Source organism: Epinephelus fuscoguttatus, linkage group LG5, assembly GCF_011397635.1.
Source record: "Epinephelus fuscoguttatus linkage group LG5, E.fuscoguttatus.final_Chr_v1".
Lineage (NCBI taxonomy): Eukaryota > Metazoa > Chordata > Actinopteri > Perciformes > Serranidae > Epinephelus > Epinephelus fuscoguttatus.
In genome coordinates, this window is record NC_064756.1 from 17010401 (window position 1) to 17030246 (window position 19846).

Genomic DNA, 19846 nt, shown 5'->3' on the forward strand with positions numbered 1-19846 from the left:
AAGAGGGAGACTAGGTATATTTTTGGGCAGCTGTTAATTTCTAACACAGCTCAATATCAGGATGATTCTATTCAGACTATCAATTTGGTGTTGATATGATTTAATTGTGGCGTTTACTGTAGCATATTTAAGCAATATCACACGAGAGGGAGTGATGTTGTACTGTGATATCGTCACGGCTGTGATTCGGTCGTAGGCACGAGGCTGCAGGCCGAGTGCCGAAGACAATCACAGCCGTGACGATATCACAGTACAACATCACGAGCTATCACAGTACAACATCACGAGCTCGAGGCATGCAGACATGACAACACGCCCACACTCATCATAACACGCATTCACACTCAACCTCTCTCACATGTTCTAGCATATACTCCCTCATACAGTATGTCTAAATACTCAGCAGTATATGTCTCTGATTGTTTCAAGTGAACATCTGTTTGGTGCTGAACAGAAGATCAGCTTATGGGGGGGTGATCAAACATCTTGCTTTACAGTAGTAGTAAAACCAGTTTCTTAGATAAAAGGTATGGTTGAAGAAAAGATGACAAGACACCATATTTAGAATTTGAAAGGTCATGACTCTGGCGCCCTCCCGTGGCAGTATGATGATAAAAACACTGACAGACAACAATGCACTCCATGCTCAAGGATGGCCTGTGAGCATTGTGTATGTCATATCCAGTTCTCTTATTCCTGGACTTATGTTGTTCATTCCTTCATGAACCAGTAAAAACAGTTAATGTTTTAATCCTGAAACTAAAGAGATAAAAAAAAAACTGAAGAAGCACAAGAGACAGCTGCAGTACTCAGACAATACCTGCATAGGAGGTTATGTATAATTAATAAATGTTTCCTAACTCTAAAGACTAAAATTATAAACTGTATTTCCTTAAGCAAAAAGCTGGTTTAATGTAGGTTTATTGTTACAATCTGTTGTAGTTGTTGGTGTGCATAAAATCACTGTGGACCTTTAAGAAAATTAAGGAATGAAAATCTTTAAAAAAAAAAAAAAAAAAAGCAACAGTATGGATGTAAATGACTTTTCACTTTTTTTTTTCTACAACACATCCTCACTCCGACCTCATCACATATTGATGTGCTTGGTCATGGACTTTCCGCATCCACATATGACGTGCAAGGTTCTCTGGGTGCATTGGTTGATGACGTTCTGGGACACCGTGTCAAGTTCTGCCTGTTACATGCAGTCTCTTTCAAAACAAAACACTGCGAACTGACGTTTTTTTGTTTTTTTTTCCTTTTTCAGTTTGGCCGGGGAGGCCTGGGGCTTGGCTCAGGTAAACCGGTATGGAATACAGCAGGTCTCAAAGATAAAAGGAAGCTTGTTGTGGAACAGATACGCAGACAGGAGGAGATAGTAAGGGGTGCAAAGGTAGTGGCCCAGGCTAAACAGGGACAGTGGTTGAACTGGGAAAGTGTAGAGAAGAGGAAGCTTAGTTGGAGGGACCTGTGGAGTATGGAGGAGAATCGTATTAGATTCCTGGTAGGGGCTACATACGATGTGTTACCAACCCCCCAGAACCTAAAACTGTGGGTAAATGAGGACCTATCATGCCCATTGTGTTCACGTACCGCAACCTTAAAGCATATTTTGTCAGGCTGTAAAGTTCGCTTGTCACAAGGCCGATATACATGGCGACATAACCAGGTGTTGAAATGTTTAGCTGCAGGAATCGAAGGGAAACGAAGACAGGTGAATTCAGAAGGTGTTAAGGATAGGAGTCTAGCAATTCAGTTTGTCCGTGAGGGAGAGAAATACAGAAGGGATAAGTTAGTAAGGAGGCAAGGGTGTGGCCACCTAGAAGGTGCTAGTGATTGGGAAATGCAAGTAGATTTAGGGGGAAAGCTTGTTGTTCCCCAGGAAATAGTTTGTACCAAGCAGAGGCCTGACATAGTGTTGTGGTCATTGAGTAGTAGGATAGTTTATTTCATTGAGCTGACAGTTCCTTGGGAAGACTCAGTGGAAGAAGCCTATGAAAGAAAAAAGCTTAGATATGCAGACTTAGGAGCAGAAGCTTAGCAGCCAAGATGGAAAACTAGGATTTGTCCAGTGGAAGTGGGGTGTAGGGGATTCATAGAAAGATCAGCTGTCTTGCTCCTGGGGGAACTCGGAGTGCAGGGAGAGAGTTTGAGGACGACAGTGAAGGAAATGTCAGATGAAGCAGTAAGAACCAGCCAGTTTATTTATTTCAGAAGAAATAATGTCAGTTGGGGGCCAGCAGGGGGAACTACTAAGCAGGGTACATAACTCCTTGAGATCAGGTGGAGAGATCCACTTCCTGTCAGGAGGAAGTCCAGGAAGAGGAAGTATTTAAGTGTGGGAGTGGCCTATTTGAATCCCTTTTGTTTGAGACCATGCTGCAAGGTGAGTGTGTTTGCTGATCCTTTAAGTTTATTTATCTCCTTTAACTTTAGGTTATATTGTAGTTATGCTATGTAGCGTGTGAAACAGAGTATGGTGAATGTGCTAGGAAAGGTAGTATCAGCATTGCTTCTACCTGGAGCTTGCATGTACGGAGCCTGGGTTTGGTTGAAGGTGGCAGTGCTGTTTGGGCTGAGAAAGCCACGTGTAAGTAAGGTAAAGGAGGTTATTGGGTTGGTGTGGAGAGCAGTGAGACCTGGCATTAGGGGAATGTCTCTGGGACGCCAGAGATCACTGTCTAGCCTCCTGGAGGTGTCGTGGGACCACTAGACAAAACACCGGTAAAAGGAGGTTCCCACCCGATGACCCCAAAGACATGCTAGTTATCACTGCTCACTGGTCTGTATAGTTAAGCCTTGCCATAATAGCTTATCATAGGGCTTAGGAGGTTATTCACTAAGTGCTGATCCTTTCTCTAGAGCACAACCTTCTTGTGTTTATTTGAATTCCTTCATCAACAAACACACATGGTTGGGTTTAGGCAACAAAAGACACGTGGTTAGGTTTAGGAAAAAAGAACAGGGTTGGGCTTTAGAATCCTACGGACACAAACACCGATCTCTCGAGTGAAAGTCGATGTTTGTTGAACTCACCGTTAAACTGTAACAGCAACCTGCCACGTATTACGCTGATGTTAAAGGACGCCTTTTTTTTTGTTGGTGTCTGATGCCGTAAGTCACTGCCCAAGTGTCAGATTTTAACGACTTCAGAGTGAGACCAGGCTCTTTTCTCAGACCAACATGGTCAGGATATTAGCTGTTTTCTGCCCACATGTACAAAATGTACAAGACTTAGCAAAAAAGAAAACAAACGAACAAAAAAAAACAACAACCAACCAAATAAACACAAAACATGACTTTATTGTAGACACATAAATCAGAAGGTGCAATGGTGATGGCGCTCAGAGAGTCACTGTGTCACTGAGCTCCGGATGTTGCTGGAACGTGACTGATTCAGAAAACAGTAATTGTCCATCTCTGTGTGTTGCAGGAGGCAGTGTATTCCTTCTCTTCACAGTCTGGTGTTTGAACACAATTGTCAATAGATAGCTCCGTCACACGGCTTTAAACTGCGCCTTATTCACGCAGGTGGTGTTAGTGTCATGGCAGCAGCATGAACGGTGAATGCTGCGATGCTGATCTGACGCTTGACTTCCTCCCAGGCCTTCTGTGGATTGGCTGAGTTCTCGATGTCAAACAATGCATCAAAGATCCCGGGGAAAGACTCTCCTGCATATTTATTATGGCTGCTGGGAGCGAAAATAACATGCCTGAAACAGAGAAGAGGGGGAAGTGGCACGTCAAGGAATGAGGTATTACAGATTTAACATTTGTGTGGTATTTCCTAACAAGGGGTTAGGAGTAACGGCACTCCTCAGGTATTCATGATGGTTAACTGATTTCTAAAATATTTTTAATTAAACCTGCAAACAGTCATACATGCAGACCTAACAGAGTATGCAGTAGCAATTATGCAGGATGGGCCTTGTCTAGATCAAAAACTTAAAACCCATCTTAGATATGTTTGTGCATGCAGTGTAAGCATTTCAGTTACGGTCAAACTTATGTGACATGTTTGGGACCCAATTAGGATACTGCATCGAGTAATTATCACTATTTAAGATATAACTGGGGGGTGGGGGGGTTGGCACTGTATACCTCAGTGAATTTTCAGAAAGGTGTGAAAAAACAGACACTGGCCAAGCCTTGTAAGAGCAATCTGTAGCCAACAAGCCAGGGCATGGAAAAGTATGAAAAAACAATCTTGAAAGGGTTTGAAAATGCAACATTAAATATATCAGATGATGATAACACAATGAATTTGTGCCATTATTTCATTTTTTCCCAGTGTTTTGCTAGAGAATCGTGGTCTTTATCTTCACCTCTCATGTGATAAACAAGCCCTTCCCTCAGTCTGCTTTGTGACAGCTGCAAAAATTAGACCTGCTGATAAGACAAGGATGGACTATGCTTAAATTAAAACTAAATAGGATAGTGTGAGAGAGATAATGGACAGTCAACAGAGCCATTGTTAATGTTTTTAGTATCACATGTAAAGACATGCAGGTAGATTGATCATTCAAAGTCAAATGCTGAGAACAGTGCCCTTTAGTGGTCATAGTGCTCAAGTGCACAAGTGCTTGACTGGTTGATGAACTCTTGAAAAAGCATGTACAACAAATATAAATCGATTGTTTGATTGTGTGATTGTTGGTGTGACTAACCTGTAGAAGGGTCTGCCAGGTAAGCCCAGAGGGTCTATGAAGGCTCTCTCCAGATACATGAGCTGATCATTCATGATGCGAACCTGCAGAGGACTGATACACACATGCACATTAAACGCCTCTCACTTACACACTTCACCAAATTAGGCAAATTTATCAGTACACATGCACAAACAATTCAACATAACTTTTCTTCGATACAGTCTATTTTTAGGATCCCTATGATGTTCAGTTGCTTTTGAAACCGTCATAGAAGCTTCAGTATTTGATGACCTGGGAATAAGACTCTAAAAAAATAAACAAATAAATAAATTGTTTTTAATATTCTGCCCTCCACATGTATCAAAATTCAACGGACACCTCTCAATATTATGTAATCCACCTTTAAAGGAATACTTTACCTACAAAATGACCATTTGTAAAATCAGTAGGTCATGCCGTGTTACCTTGAATTTGTGAAGTAAACGTTTCTCTGATATACCTGTGTGAAAAACAGCAAACAATTGATGTATTGATTGATTGGGGGCCGCGTTAACAACAGCAAAACTATCTCAAAACGTCCATTTAAAAACTCTCACACAACTCATGCAGTATAATCTAAGTCTCCTTTATTCAGTCGTATGCTCAGTGCTTCCCAAACACATGCATTTTCACTGAAAAAATCTGTCAGTGTTGGAGTCTGGTTTTGCAGAGAATAAAGATAAATAAAGATAAAGATAGGTTTAGTTTTAAATAGCACCGTGTCAGAGAACATGCATGTGTTTGGGAAGTATTGAGCATTCAAATGCATAAATGAGACTTGGATTAAACTGCACGAGTTGTGTGAGAGTTTCTAAAATGATTTTTTGATATAGTTTTGCTGTTGTTAAATGTGGTCTCCAATCTGTCAATAATTCAGTATGTTCGCTGTCTCCCGTGGAGGCATGTGAGAAAAAACATGACGAACTGACATACAAATGGTCATTTTGTGGGTGAAGTATTCCTTTAAGTGTGACCTCATTAATAAACATCTAGTTAAATGTACACATTTGTCAACAAAAACTGAACATTATAAACTTCATAACAGCAGAATTCATGGCAGAGCTGTTGTGCTAGATTGCAACAGATTACCCATGTGTACCTAGTAGAGTACTGAGTGTACATTTCAAATAAACAAGAGCATGCACACCAACATATTTCAGCCTTTGTTTGGACAGCTGAAATATACGAAATGTTAAACACACTCTTACTCTGCTTTGTTGAGAGTCTGCAGGCGCTCATGGAAGTCCCTGGCTGCAACAGTGAAGTTCTCCGCAGCAGAAAACAAGGACGCTACAAAATATATAAAAAATAATGCAGAGAAAGTCTTGGAAAAGTTAGTTAGTTGGCTCACATATTTTTCAATACTTAAACTTCATATTTAAATAGCACTCACCAAACGACACCTCGTACATCTTCATCTCCTCTGGGTGTCTCTGTGCCAGCTGTGCGATGCTCTCTGCGTACTTCCTCAGTGAGTCTGCATACTGGTTGACATCGAGAGGAAGGAGCTGGGAATTGGCCAATAGGAAGATGAGCCCGCCTCTCACCTGGGCCACCGCCCGAAGCCTCTTGAAGGAGGGGTCGTAAAACTTCTCCACTATCTCGAAGGTTTCATACACACTGTGATAGACTGGATAACTGCTGTACCGCTCCGTTTTCTGAACGCACAGAGGACATTTTCCTTAGTTACGATGGCACCTTGGAGGCTTTCAGTTACCTTTACGGTACCCCTCTTTCTGCTTCTGCTCAAACCTTAACTCAGCCTTTAAGACAGACATGACTTCAGATTGTGCTTAGTGAAACTACAATTTAAACTTGTTCTTGTACTTGTTCAAATCCAAAATTTCATCCTTAGCACAACGTAGTACAAATAGATCAAACACAGACAGGGATAAAGTCACACAGACAAAGCAGAGTAGGTATCACACTGACGCTGCAAACACGTACAAGACAAAAACCTGCACTGAAGAGAAAAAGAAGAAAAAAAGAGTACAAATATTAAACTAACAAACATGTTGTCCTCATATGCACAGGCTTGCATATGATTGAAATTCACAAAGAGGAAAAATTCATCATCCTGATAGAACAGTTGTACACACAATACAAACAGAGACACAAAGTTATAGAAACACAGAAATATATGTTAATATTAATGTTTAGATAAACCTGTAAGTAAGTGGAGTGTGTCTCACCTTGTTCTTGGTGTATCTGGCTCGGCCTGAAGCAATTCCCAGACGGATAAAATAGGCCTCAAAATCACTGCCTGACCCGAGTTTACTGATCCTGCACGACACCAGAGTGGAGGACAAACTGATTTAGTGATTTGTTACATTAGTTTCATGATTATTTGATTGATTATCTTCCAAAGTATTTGTTCAAAAATTGTTTTAACCCCACACACGTCTCACACAGTAACATGAAATACTACACCCTCCCAGTCTCATTTATCCAGCTCATTGATCAGTACTTCCCAAACAGACAGCCCCCTCTGACAGGGAACTGAACTGAAAATAAAACTTGTTGGTGCTCTCTTTAAAGCCAGATTCCACTGATAAAACAGTTATTTTACCTTGCTGAGCACGTCAGCTGCTGATCTGCTGCCTCAATTGGTAGTTTGTGTTATTGTGTCACTTTGGTGTTTCACAGGGTCAGTTCAGATTTTGCAAACTTACACAATAACACAAACAACCACATAACTGGAGAAATGAGACATGGGTTATACTGCATGAGATGTGTGAGAGTTTTGATATGTTTTGATATAGGTTTGCTGTTCTTAATCGTGATCATGATAGCATGTGAGAAAAATATGTTTTCCTCACAAATTCAGCCTAAGACAGGGCGTGTAATTGATAAACATATGATCAGTTGAGGGTGAAATATTCCTTTCAGGCTTGTCAATAGTCTGTATACATCTTTGCATTGTAAATCAAAACTGAAACATTTCTCTAACAGTTGCATTGAAAAATTATTAACCCTCCAATTGTTTTGTCCTCTGCTAACTTCTGATTGCAGCATTGCTCTTGTGGCTTCCTACATTTTCTTTTCCTTGAACCTTGTGTATTTTACTGTTGTTATAGTTAATCTGTTCGTCTGTGCACACCCTGGCCCTGACCAGATCAAGCAACTTTGTACCTGGGTGCATCGCGGTCATTCGTCCAGTTGTCCCTCTTGTGCCAACTCTCGTACAGAGATACTCCCTCCTCTCCTTCCTCTGGACTGGCTATCTACATACACAACACAGAAAGAAAGAGAAAGAGATAAAGCAGAGAGAAAGACAGGAATACAGCATAAGAGTGAACATGGAAGACAAAAATAATTTTCTTAAATCAATTTGATGTACCATTCCTTTTGCATGTATATGTCTGCTCACCTGCTTGGTAAGGTCGTACACCAAAGTGTTTAGAGACGGAGTGCAGTCAACCCTCAGTGTGTACATGCCTAGCATTCAAATAGATCCACACATGAGCAATGTCAAAACAAATTCAGTCACAACACTGTCTATAATTTATTAAGAGTACTGAGCAGCGCACACAATCACGCTCACCCTCGATGGCAGAGTCAGCGTTGATGTAGGCAACAGCTCTCTCCTGCAGCACCTTGGCATTATCCTGTTGAGAAGGACCAAGTGTGGTCAGTGTGTGGTGTGTGTGTGTGTGTGTGCAAAGGTGTATGAGTTGTTGTATGAGTACCTCTGCCCATTCTGTAGATCCCTGCAGTCCAAACTCCTCTGCATCCCAACTGGCAAATATTAAAGTCCTCCTAGGCCTCCAGCCTGTACACACAGACACACACACCTTCTCAACCTTGTAGCATTGTAGCATGTGTAACCAACCTTTCTGAGGACTGCACAGCATTTAACTAGAAAAGTGCACTCAGTAGAGAGCATCACTGCCTGAGCGGATTGCTGTAACTCTGTTCTATTCTTACATTTCCAGCAGATGTGCAACACTATTCAGAAGTGTCCCAGATGATAATAAAAATACACACATTGTCTATTTTTAATGGAGCTGCAGCACATTGCACAGGGCAGATCAATGTCTCCTGATAAAAGGCACTTAGGTGAAATAAAGATAGCCTACGCTGTAATTATGAGAATCAATGTATTTCTAATGACTAAAACAAAACCAAAAATCTTTGATCCATGTCGTTCATAACTGGACTGCTTAGCTCTGTCTGAAAGCTGCAGCACAACAAAGTAGAAAAGAACAATAGACTCAATTAAATCAGACTGAGAAAAGAAAACATCTAGCTACATAGCCTACTTAATTTCTTATGGTAGAAGGACAAATATCAAGAAAAAATGACAACTCAACGAAATTTGCAAGTCTACAAAATCGGGCGGGCAAAACGCCCCACTACCGAAACACTTCTGGTGTGGTATGACGCTGTGCAGTGGACAGAACAAAACCGGGTCAAAAATGGGGACTAATTTATCTCATGTCCTCCTTAGCTTTCTTGAATCATAAGGTATCAGGTATGGAATTAATCTGCAGATGCTCTGATACAAAATGAGACCAAACTTTTCAATGGATGTCAGTTTTTGAGCCTAGACGAAGACTAGAATGTGTCCTGCAACAGACGGTAAGGCTGGTTGTTTTTAGACGAGCTGATTTCCAGAAAACTTGTGGAGTGAGGAGTCAGCAGTCAATGATGATCTAAAACAGCCAATACATTTTTTTTAAGCAATCGTGAATCACTGCATACGTGAAAGATCCTTGAGCATACAGTCATAACTGTACACACAAAATATTAGGCTGATAGGTCCAGTAGTTTGTAAGATGAGGTGATAAAAGACGTATATAAACGCACACGATCAATCGCATGATGTCCTCCTGGCTTATGCCACACTCACACACACGCACATACTGAGACTACTGTCTATTGAGACCATCACTCACACACTCATACACTTACAGAGAAGTACCTTTACTGAGCAGCTTGCCAGCACTCCTGACAGTTTCATGGACCACAGCAGCTCCTGACATGGGGTCAATTCCTCCAAACACCCAGGCATCCCGGTGCCCTCCCAGAATCACATACCTGTCTACATACACACACACACAATTTGTATTGTATACAGTGTTTATTCTTTATAATATACAAATGCTACCAAATTGCTCATTCTGTCACAGAACCTCTTACCTAAGAGCCTGAGATGCATTTAAATTAGTTTGTCTTTCTATTCTAACGTTTTATCATGATTATTTTAGTGTCAGTGTCCATGTTGGCATCATTAGTGTTATTCACATGTGTGTACAATGTTGCTGAAAGCTTTAGTGAAGTGTTAGAGCAGCTTAGGTTACAGTACTGTACCTGGCTCCAGAGCTCCTCTTATCCTGCCAATGACATTGTAGATTCTGGTTACCTGGTTGTTTGTGTGGATGTTCATACGCACCTTCCTGAGACAGACGCATTGAGGAAGGGTTAATACGCACAGGGGAGAAAGAGATACAGCAACAAACAAAGAGCCAGAGGAGAAGCAGATCAACAGGAACAGGAACTTTTAACAGGAAATGAGAACGTAAGCAGAATTTATGAACAGGAAACATTCACATAATACAAATGTTTTCCATTTGTTTTTACAATGCACAGCACCGTAATAAAAACATTTACTTTGTTTATCTCATGCAATGATATACATAAATAGACAAAGGAGAAGACAGCAGGGAATAGAGATCCAACCCTCGCAAACAGCAGCATATAAGTTCATTATTAAGTGTTTTGTACCTCAAAAATCAGTTCTAAAGAAACAGGGCTGTAGAATAATACATATATTTGTTGTTATGGTGGCTTTTGCTCCAGAAATTCACAAAACCTTCACCACAGTTCAAAGGCACGAAATGCCCCAGTTACTTGTACATCCTTAATTTGTGCAGCTTGTTTGTGTGTGGATGTGTTATTTATGTCCCTCACAAACAGGGGGTACAAGGGCTTCTATTGTATGTCCGCTGGCTACATGCCACTGGGTCATTAAAGCGGAGCAAGAGACAATTCAAACAGTAAAACCACTAAGGAGTGAGGACAGCAGTGAAGCAAGAGAGGAGAGACTGTCAACTGGTGAGGAAAGAGTTTTATTATTAAAAAAAATAAGTGGATGGGAGAATCATGTTATCACGGGGTGAAGTGGACACAAGTGATCACTGTGACACTGGACAAAAAAGCTTAATGTGAGCACTTACTGGCTCTTGAAGTCATCCGTAAAGCCTGGACCAATCCTGTAGGAGACATTCAGAGCACCTTTCCAGTTGTTGGGTGGAATCTGTCCTCCCATGTTCCTGTTGAATGGTAAATAATTCACATACTGTGGAAATAATAGCTGCTCATTTCATTTAGGGACATCATGAACAATTTAGTTTCTTGCCCTAAATTCAAGATTCAAAAGTTTTTAGCCAATCTAGTGTCTGACTGTCAGTTGATCCATGCTGAATTATGGAATGGACGGATTTGTATAGCACCTTCCTTCAAATTACTTTTACATCACAGAGTCACATTTACACATTCACACACACTGGTGGCCGAGGCTCAGTATAGACATTCACACACACTCACACAGCAAACAGTTTGGGGTCCAGCATCTTGCCCAAGGATCCTTTGACATGTGAATCGGAATAGCTGGGGACTAAAATACAGATCCACCGATTTTTGCTCACTCTACCTCCTGAGCCACAGCTACCTGAATATCTCAATAGCTATTGGATAGATTGCCATGAAAATTTGCAAATACATTAATGCCCCCGCTTTAGGCTCCTCACTTTTCATCTAGCACCACTATGACCAAATACTTTTAGAATTGTACTTAACAGCTGTACTTCGTGTCTTGTGCTAGTTACCAAATGTTAGCATGCTAACAAATTAAACTAAGGTAAATGCTACCTCATCATTGCCAATGTTACCATTATCATTGTGTGCATGTTAGCACCCTGACACATCAATCAGACAGTCAGCTGTCGGTCAGTGTTGGGCCGTCAGTGAGCATTTGTCACCCTAGGTCTTGTGGTGTGTCACTAGTCAGCCCTTATTGGTTTTTTTAAAAGCTAACTGAGCACACTGAATTGGCAACGGAGACGGCAGAGCCTGTCAGTGAATTTGAATCTCTCTGATGGGCAGTTCAGCTCAGTGCACGAGATGAGAAACCAAAGTGAGGAAAGTAAACAAAAAAGCATAAGTCAAGATGGTGTGAGATCGAGACAAACTTGTCTGATCATTGGCCATTGAGCTCTTTAGCAGAAACGGTTTGTAATGGTTTGTGTTATTGTTTGCTAGCTCAAGCCAAATGTAATTTGTTCCTTCAACATCGGGTAGTGTCGTTAATGTGCTAACTGGCTAACCATTGTCTTGAATCCATCCTCTCGATTTTCTGGTTCCCCTTTTTGAATGACAAACAGCCTACAGACTAACGTCATGCTAGTTGGCTGTTGGTGGTAGTCTTTGCAGTGTGTTCAAGTGCAACTTTTTGGCGGAGAGATGTCAGGTTCGCAATTCTTTTTCAAATAGCACTGCTGTGAATGACTGCATTTCGGATCGAGGAAAAGTGGAAAAGTGAAAAAGAAAAGAAAAGAGACATTTATTTACTTCAGCAGGTGAATTGCATCATGGAAGCCAACTGGATGCACAGGAATCTTGGGAAGACCTACTCCATCCTCCAGGCTGAATCTATACGTGTATTCTATAAGAGAGCAAGTATAAACTCACACACATGTATAAACTCCTTCAGGCTTTAATGCACATCATACACATAGAGAACACACCTTTAGCAGGGTAGCCTGGAGTGAGAGGGTCTCCTGCTCCATTCAGGTTGAGAACATTTCCTCTCTGAGCTCCTCCACCAGGTAGGTTCCAGCCATCAGGGTAGGGCTGCACACACACATATTTAAAACGCTTTATTTGAATCCACAGATTGCAGTGTATCCTGGATTTGAATGTGTCCAGAGATTAGGTCCTGAAGGCTATCTTGTAGAATCTGCTACCATTTCCAATCATGAGCCGGATCATGAATTTATAGTTTTTGTCTGTTTACTCTGCTGATCAAGGCTTGTTTTAAGGCTTGTCAGGTCAGTATCAACCTCTTGGCTGTTACACAAACACAGTTTCATAATCCACACATTAATACAAAAATACTGTGTTTAAAATTATACAGCATACCTGAATTCCAGCAGCCCAGTAATCTGCTGGGTCTGAGAACATAATGATCCCCTTTGCTCCAGCTAACATGGCGTTTTTCACCTGGTGGAGCGAAACAGACAGAGGGAAGTGAGTCATTTTGACGGTGTGCAAAACATTTTTTATCGCTGTCCTTTTCTTCGCCGTGTGAATCACAAGCCATTAATTGGTTTGACACTGATAAACTGCATCAAATATTATAAGGTATGCAGGGACATATTTTTGAAATGCTGGTATGTAACTGTATTTATCTGCTTTTAAGATGTGAGCTTACAGTATGTTTAACCACAGGTGAGGTCTTTAAATGACAATACTCAGTGACTGACAAAAATCCTTTTACTGGGGTGTTGATGTAGGATTATGATGAAGACTTTCCCTACCTTATTGCCTCTAAATATTTTCCCATATCTGACGATAACAATCTTCCCAGTAGCATTGATGCCCATCTCCCTCTGTAACTGGAAAAAGTCTTCTGTCCGACCATAGTTCACATACACCAAATCCCCCTGGAGAGAGACAGAAAGAGGAGGCAACTTTTACAATGGCAATGAAAATGTATTTAAACATTACTGTCCTCCTGTCAGTATGGTTGTTTGTGTGTGCATGTGTGTACCTCAGGTTGTCCTTTGGCAGAGAACGCACTGTATGGAGGCACAATGTCAGAAACATCTTCATAACCCTCTGGAACTGGCTCAGCCAGGGAAGTGTTAAAAACCTGTGAAAGAAGGATGAGCGCAGACTGAACTAGATGAAATATTGATGAACAACCTTTATTCTCTGTGGTACCAACATCTTTGAACTTTGCAATGTATCCATTGTCAACTCTCAGAGGTGGAGTGTAACTACATTTACTCAAATTGAAGGTGTTTGTACTTTACATGAGATCACATATGCTACTTTACACTTCTACCCCACCACATTTTAGAGGGAAATATTTTACATCTTCCTCCACTGCATTTATGGGACGATGGCTATTTCAGAAGATTTTGGAAATTTCTATGTAAAAAAATATTTTAATTGTTTATTAATCTTTTTTTTTATTATTTTCTCAATTAATCTGTTAGTTGTTTGCTCAATAAAATCTCAGAAAATGGTGAAAAATGATGATTAGTGTTTCCTAAAGCCCAAGATGACATCCTTAAATTTTTTGTTTTTATCCACAACTCCAAACTATGCCGTTTACTGTTCAAGGAGGAGTAAAGAAACCAGAAAGTATTCACATTTAAGAAGCTGGAATCAGAGAATTTTGGCTTTTTTTCTCTTAAAAATGAAACCAATGAATCAGTTATCAAATCTATTAATTCAGTAGTTGACAACTAATTGATTGATCGTTGCAGCTCCACTTTTTGTTTGGTTTTCGTAGTCTTATAATTATGCTTTTATATATATATATATATATATATATATATATATATATATATCAAGGGCCTTGCTTTAGAGAGGTCGCCATCTTGCACCACCATGTATGTACGGCAGACCGAGTGGACAATCCAGCCAGCCAGAGAACGCGTTTCGCGTGTATAAATGAACCAACGAAGACGGCGGGAGGAAGGAAGAAGGAGGAGGAAACAGCAGAGAGCGTTAGTAGCTCGTCAATAGAGAGTAGTGAAAAGTTTTTTTAGTTATAAAGTTTGCGAATGGACCACACTTACCACGCAACAGGAGAGAATGAACCCGAACCGTCATCTGCGAGGAAAAGAAGACGCAACTTCACTCCTTGTGATGCAGTCTCTGCGGCGCTTTTCCTCCTGATGATATATCTCCCCAACAATGGCAGCAGTAGCACCAAATCCCATTCTGTGCATTCAGCCTCTCTTCTCGCCCGCTCAGCATCAAACACATGGAGTTCCTCATCTGTATGCAAACAGGTATAGCTCTGGGTCTGTGTCCGTTACAAGAAACTCTTCAAAATCGCGTTCAGAGTCGTCCATTGCAGCTACTATAGTCCGGAGATATTGCTAGGCCAAATAAACAGCTGAGCTCTGTTTACCGGCTACGCTGTCAGTCAGTGTGCGGGCTGGAAATTGGCGGAGCAGAGAGGGGAGGGGGGTCCCCACTAGGTACTGTAAACAAGTAGGTGTGTAAAGTTATGAAGTGTGTCTGTTACGCCAGAAGAGTCAGAGTTTGGGATGGAGTGGAGTGTTACTGGAGTTTCAAATAAACGGGCCTTTTTCCCGAATGCTCCTCTGGTCTCCTGCTCGTGAGGGATTCATTACAATATCGTAACATGGTTTAGATTTCTAAATAAATATTCACCTCGTTGCTAGATAGACCTACTCCTGAAAAACTTGTGCGCAAGGCTTTTTGTACCTACGAGGCCACCGTCATTTACCCGACTGGAGGGGTGAGCGAGTGAGCCCTGCAATCTAGAATTTGACCACTGATGTCACTGTTTTCAACCCATTTTACACAGTGGCCCTTTAAGTAACTTTTTCATGCAAAAATGCCAGACTCTCCATGTTTCTTTTATTTTCTGTCTTTCTTTTCTTTTCTTTTTTTTTTTCGAGCAACATGAAGGTGTCATCATGGATAATGGATAATTTATTTTCTGAAGTCTGTAACACTTCCCATGATTTTTTTTTTATCCTGTTTTTAGCTGGAGAATGGACTTTCAGTTTTGATTTATTGAATGGTTATCAGCTGAAATGTGTTACAGAATTAGCTGAAATGTAAATCCTGATTGTGTTAAAGTTCCTGAATGCATCTCAGCAGCATGCTGCAGTATGACAGTGTGTTTAAAGGGCCAGTGTGTAAAATGGGTTGAAAACTGTTGGAAACAGTGACATCAGTGGTCAAATTCTAGATTGCAGGGCTCACTCGCTCACCCCTCCAGTCGGGTAAATGACAGTGGCCTCGTAGGGACAAAAAGCCTTGTGCACGAGTTTTTCAGGAGTAGGTCTATCTAGCGATGAGGTGAATGTTTATTTAGAAATCTAAACCATGTTACGATATTGTAATGAATCCCTCACGAGCAGGAGACCAGAAGGGAGTGCGGGAAAAAGGCCCGTTTATTTGAGCACTCCAGAAACTCCAGTAACACTCCACTCCGTCCCAAACTCTGACTCTTCTGGCGTAACAGACACACTTCATAACTTTACACACCTACTCGTTTACAGTACCTAGTGGGGACCCCCCCTCCCCTGCAATGGACGACTCTGAACGTGATTTTGAAGAGTTTCTTGTAACGGACACAGACCCAGAGCCATACCTGTTTGAGCCGGAGTATACAGATGAGGAACTCCATGTGTTTGATGCTGAGCGGGCGAGAAGAGAGGCTGAATGCACAGAATGGGATTTGGTGCTACTGCTGCCATTGTTGGGGAGATATATCATCAGGAGGAAAAGCGCCGCAGAGACTGCATCACAAGGAGTGAAGTTGCGTCTTCTTTTCCTCGCAGATGACGGTTCGGGTTCATTCTCTCCTGTTGCATGGTAAGTGTGGTCCATTCGCAAACTTTATAACTAAAAAAACATTTCACTACTCTCTATCGACGAGCTACTAACACTCTCTCCTGTTTCCTCCTCCTTCTTCCTTCCTCCCGCTGTCTTCGTTGGTTTATTTATACACGCGAAACGCGTTCTCTGGCTGGCTGGATTGTCCGCTCGGTCTGCCATACATACATGGCGGCGCAAGATGGCGACCTCTCTAAAGCAAGGCCCTTGCTATATATATATATATAAAAGCATAATTATAAGACTACGAAAACCAAACAAATTTTATTTTATAGTGATCATACACTTGTGTAAACATATTAATGGGTAGAATATTCAGATTCAGATTCAGATTGACAATAAACCATGCCAAATATTACACACTGGCCCTTTAACTCTGGTCTGCTCATGTTTACCTCTGTGCTGTATCATTATCTCTACTCATGAGATACATACAGAGGTTTATCTCACCACAAGGCTATAAAAGGACCTTGGACTTGAATGAACTGTCTTGCAGTGTTGTATAAAGAAGGCCTGTGTGTATCTGTATGATCTCCATGTCCATGCTACAACTTTGTTATCTCCCCAGACGGACTGAGAAATAGTCAAGGGGTTTGGATTGAGTTAGTGTTGTTGTTCATGTGCGTGAGAAAAGCACAGCCCCTTTGAAACTGAAAACACCACAGGGGTGAGAGAGTAGATGCATTTCATCAGAGCGTTTGAAGTAATAAAATGGGTTGGTATTATAACATTTGGCATTTCTTACTGTGAACATAAGTCAAGCAAATGGTTAGTTTAAATAATTTAACTTGCAGCTGTGTAATAAACAGACTCTCACTGGCATTCTAATGCTATAATAGACGGGAGCAGACAGTAATGACAATAATTCACCAGAAACGAGTACAGAGGTTTTTGCAAGACATGTATTTCATAGAGATGTTGAAATTATGTGTTCTTTTCGAAGTATGAGTGCATTCCACCTGATGTGTCCATGTACTGTACCTCACTGCCGAGCTGATCAACAAGTGAGATGTAATTTGGCTGTGATTTGTTGGGGTAAGACAACAGGATGTCATAGGGCACCATCTCCACAGAGTCCAGTCCAAACTCCAGCCACTCTTTCCTGATCTGCTCTGCATATCTCAGATTCTGCTCTGTACCAGCCAGGTGGGGGAGTCGTGTAAATTTCCTGTGGAGAGGATATAATCAGTTAGTCGCGAGGCTACAAGTTGCTTACAAACTAAAAAGCTTGTCTTTTGGCTAGAAGGCACTCAGTTTGAATCCCCAGTATTGCTGATCAGTGTTAGAGTCTCCACTTTTTTCCCCTTAAAATTATATTTAAAGAATAAATAAATAAATAAAAGTAAGGTAAAGAAGAACGATACATACACGTGTCTGATTTAATTTGAAAACATCATGAATCATACGTCTAAAAGCCCCTGTTTTACAAGTGTTTACTGATCGCAGGTGCAGGTGTTACTAATGGCATTTACAAAGGCTCTCTTCTATTTAAGTGTCCCAGTAAGCCATAGCAATGTTAGCTTAGCATGCTAACTTACAATATTTATGACATTTAGTATCATGACATACTATGAAGATAGGTGCAGTAAACCAGTTAACACCAGTTTTCTTCTTTTTGCTCCCTTTAAGCAGCTTTATTTTGGCTGTTTTAATCCAGGCTCTTTCACAGTTGATGTGTGTGTTGTTTTTCGGCATTGTCCAGCTCTCACAGTAGCCTATACACTCAGACATTTTTCCCCACTAGAATCAAAAATAAAGTTCTTTGGTTTTGATCGATGTTTGGCCGCAAAGCATGATTTTGTATCTCACTAACTCACCCAGTTGGGTTGAAGAGGTTAAAGTTAGTGTCATTAGTTTTGGTGGCACCAAACTAAACCCTCATACTGTTGAAGTATATAAGTTAGATGCAAACTATGTCAATACAGAGCATTAAGGGTTTGCATACTGATATACTTTGGTTCTTTGGTTTCTTATTTTAAAGTTTATGTTAATAATTATCTGATGTGCATAGACTAAATACAAGTACAGTTAATATTTTGAGTTCCACAGCAACCCTTTTTTTATATGTTATGCATGTGTATGTGTTCGGTGATTCATTGTCCTTCAAATAGGCTGGTTGTCCTTTTCCTTAAAAAGGAGTGCATTGATTGTAAGGAACAAAACATTTATTAGGAACAAGCCCTCTCAAGTTTAGGGAAGAGTATAGTGGGTACCTGTAGAACACATTTTCATTCAGATATCTAAGGTGGGAGTTGAAAAAAAAACAAAAAAAAAAACAGGTCCAGCCTTCAATTATTTTTGCCAGGAGGGGACAAAGGGGGACCCAGCATTTTTTTTAGTGGGGCAATGCCCCCCCCCCCCCCCCCCGCCTTGGGAGTGCCCATGGACAGGACAGGTTCAGTATCAATGGTGCTTTTTACCTGAGATGCTCTTTGATCTGGTCTGGCTGCATTTCGTCCAGAAACTCCCTCAGATACTTGTTGGAATCACTTTTGTTTGCAGTGTTTTGATGTGTGGGCTTTGCAAACCAGCCTACAGCACACACACAGACACATACACACACGCACACACATTACAGACAGTTCAACAACACTAGCCGCTCTCTCAGGAAGACTGTCACCACTGTATGACTTTATGATTTGATACAAAAATGACAAATTGCAGTCTGACAAAGTGGAGGAAACATACAGAACATCTATATAGTCACACACTGCCCAGCTGTGTTAGATCCTAACAAGCTAGACAAGTTAGAAATGATTTTGTTGGTGGTTATAGACAGCATGTGTTAACCTGCTGTGAGCAGGGATTTGTGAAATGTGTCAGAGCAGTGACAAACTACAGCCCAAACATACAACAACGCACCTTCAAGATTCAACTTAGCAACACTTTGTAGATTTGATGTTCATGGCAGTAATTCTAAAGAAATCAGCTAAAAATGCTGGATTGTATCTCCTTATGCTGTGAGTCTGTTTCTGTTATTTCACCAGCTGCCTTCACATCCATTTATACACTTCTCCTGGTCAGTGATCCCATTTTTTCGTAGTTAAAACACTGTTGAATAATGGCCTTTTCATTAACAAACACACAGAGTATAGCAGATATCCCTTGTGGAATATTATATAACTGTCCGGTGTGAATTTTTCTTGTGCTCACTTATCTTACCTATGATGAAGCCCAGCAAGAACAAAGCTGTCACAAACACAATCCACCCGATCCATCGAATTAACTTGCTCTCCTTTCTCATTTTTGAAGCAGTATGTCCCAAAGGCTTCCACGCACCGACACAAGTGACTCCGCAGTGCACACTGGCAGAGAGAGAGTGAAGTATTCGTTTAAATAGTGCACAGTGGGAGCATGGGAGAGCGAGATAAAGTGAGACAGAGAGAGAGAGAGAGAGAGAGAGAGAAGGAGGGAGAGAGGGAAGGGGAGGAGCTGAGTTTTTGTTTCTGTTTCTAGACGCAGCGAGTTAGAAGTTGCAGAGCTTGTCATTGGTAATATGTTTGGCTGATGACTTTCTTGTGCAACTTGTCCATTTGTGTGCTGAC

At 41.0% G+C, this 19846-nt stretch overlaps 1 protein-coding gene across 1 annotated transcript; it reads right to left on the reverse strand.

The window, feature by feature from the left end:
* Nucleotides 1–3283: 3283 nt before the first annotated feature.
* On the reverse strand, nucleotides 3284–19625 carry LOC125889437 (putative N-acetylated-alpha-linked acidic dipeptidase). The gene is made up of 20 exons (XM_049577460.1): nucleotides 19464–19625; nucleotides 18722–18833; nucleotides 17283–17469; nucleotides 13462–13563; nucleotides 13229–13354; nucleotides 12831–12911; nucleotides 12437–12542; nucleotides 12261–12354; nucleotides 10868–10963; nucleotides 10002–10087; nucleotides 9613–9732; nucleotides 8378–8460; nucleotides 8233–8296; nucleotides 8059–8126; nucleotides 7821–7912; nucleotides 6881–6971; nucleotides 6082–6346; nucleotides 5897–5978; nucleotides 4668–4760; nucleotides 3284–3713 (listed from the first exon to the last, which is right to left on the reverse strand). The coding sequence occupies exons 1-20, from the start codon at nucleotides 19543–19545 to the stop codon at nucleotides 3524–3526; spliced, it is 2220 nt and encodes a 739-aa protein (XP_049433417.1). The 5' UTR covers nucleotides 19546–19625; the 3' UTR covers nucleotides 3284–3523.
* Between the last annotated feature and the right edge of the window lie 221 nt (nucleotides 19626–19846).